We start from the raw sequence: 2,074 nt of genomic DNA, 5'->3' as shown, positions 1-2,074 counted from the left end.
ATGTACTATTACCACTGAACTAAACTAATAGTAGTAAAAGTATTAATGGCAACAAGTACTGTTCAATTCTGTAAGTAGGTGCTATCATCCTTCTCATTTTATAGATAAGAAAATAGAGGCACAGAATGGTTGGAGTGATTTGCCCGAGGCCACAGACCTAGTACCAAGTGAATTGAGAAACTGAACTCAGGCATTTGAATTTATAGAAACCAATGGAATCAAGATTCTAATTAAAGGACAGCCTTGGTAGACGGTAAACTTCAAAGTCAAAATTCTTTTTACTATCTAATATTTTATTTCCTCTGTCAGAAAGTGATTATACTTAATGTAGATATGTTATTATCCAGCTCTTTTACGTTGGGAAATTGTTACAATGTAGTTAAAGAGTAGTGTCATTGGAGTGGGTGTGAGGCATAGCCTTTCTTCCATAGAATAAAATATGCTTCTCCCTCTCCCATGCACACAATACCTTGGCACATTGTGGATTCCGAATGAGTGCTGGCCGAATTGATATGTACTGCAGTAAACTCCCTGAATTTGCAAGGTGCTGGGTAGGTGACTGCTCAAGCATGATGACTCTGTTACAAAGATGCTTGCATTTATAACTCAGGGTGCCTGAAGGCACTGGGTTAGTCTGGTTCATAGTCTCTTAATAGAAATGGGGACCTGAGTTCACTTAATTTCGCCGGGCACATAGGTGTTGCCATTGCTCTGTATTCTTCCTTTTCCTGGTGTTCTTCCTTCCTCTGGCCTATTGGATCTCTGTCCTGGATCAGAAGATGGGGAGTGGGAGGGCTTCCTGGTTTTAGCTAGAGTTTAAACCTGTACAATCTTCTGCTATTCCTGGCTGGACAGATTTCCAAGAGGATTAGTTATCAAGCTTTTAACTTTAAGGAATAAAAGACCCTTTGAACTTATGTTTCTTTGGCGTACCTGGAACAGTGAGGGGAAAGATACATTTGTATTTCTGTGTATTTGTGTAGGATCACCTGCCTCACATGGTAATTTCCCTTAGACAAGTGCTGGGCCATGGTTTGTGAAACATGGCCAAGGTTTTGGGACATATCTTTTGATCAGATTTGAGAATCAAAATATATAATGCAATGGTACTAAAAATTCAAATCAGAAATTTCATTTCCACTTATATACATACTCCTTCACAAGATTACTTAAGAGCTAGATTAGTGTGCATTGTGATTGAGTTGTAACACCCACTTTGGGAAAATAATCCAAAAGGACTGTTCCAGTACTTGTATGTTTTTAAGGTCTATACAGTGCATTTATACTCTCAGTCTTCTTCACCAAATTCCTTCACCTATGATACGCAATATAGGAAAGTCGCCTCTCTGGAAAACGTTTACTCACCATTTCATCTCCATTCAGCATTTTATTGATTTCTCACCATCTGCCTGGCCAGGAGGTAAGACTACAGACTCTAAAGAAAAAGGTCAAGGTTCCTGCTCTCAACATGAAGTCCGTGGAACTCTCAGGAGCCTGGAAGCCACAGGCTCCCAGAGGCCTTACTTCACTGGGGTATATTCCTTCTTCCAAGTCTAAAATTCTATTGAGGACTGCTCACATGTCCTCAATCAATGAGTTATTACCGGAAATCACACAACTTCGGCTAATAAACTAGGAATAAGGTTTCTACTAGCCTGACTTGATTTGAAACAATTCCTGCCTCCACTTTGCCTCGCCAACCCTTCAAGTTCAGCTTTAACACAACTCGCCTGGAAGAGGCCGTGCCAGCATTCTGAAAGTTTATAATTAAGTTCCGTGTGTGTGGGATAGAGAGGGGGAGGAAAACGACCATTAATTACAGAGTTTCGTTTGAAACCTGCCAGGGTTTTAAGCAGTGGAAACCGACAGGCGGAAAAAGCTGTCCTCATTTTTGCACACAAGTCGCACGGGAGTTCCCGGCGGGACCCGGGAGCGTGGGGGGCCCTTGGCCGCCCCTTCGTGCACCGCCGAGCCCTGGAGTTGGGTCCGAGGCCCTCGTCCACCGGCGCTGCCGAGGCCCGGGGCTCCGAGGGACACGGGCTTCGGCACAGACACCTCGCTCCCGGGACTGGAG

At 43.4% G+C, this 2,074-nt stretch overlaps 1 protein-coding gene across 1 annotated transcript in view; it reads left to right on the top strand.

Annotated features, from left to right (window-relative positions):
- The first annotated feature begins 491 nt into the window (after positions 1 to 491).
- Positions 492 to 2,074, top strand: part of ITGAV (integrin subunit alpha V) — a 93,762-nt gene continuing 92,179 nt past the window's right edge. Inside the window, 2 exon segments of the mRNA XM_077780265.1 lie at positions 492 to 551; positions 1,792 to 2,045. Of these exon segments, the coding sequence (XP_077636391.1) occupies positions 492 to 551; positions 1,792 to 2,045 (314 nt within the window).

The sequence above is a fragment of the Crocuta crocuta genome, unplaced genomic scaffold, assembly GCF_008692635.1.
Source record: "Crocuta crocuta isolate KB4526 unplaced genomic scaffold, BGI_CrCroc_1.0 scaffold38, whole genome shotgun sequence".
NCBI lineage: Eukaryota > Metazoa > Chordata > Mammalia > Carnivora > Hyaenidae > Crocuta > Crocuta crocuta.
The sequence above is the reverse complement of the archived record's forward strand: the minus strand, read 5'-3'. Positions and strand labels throughout refer to the sequence as shown.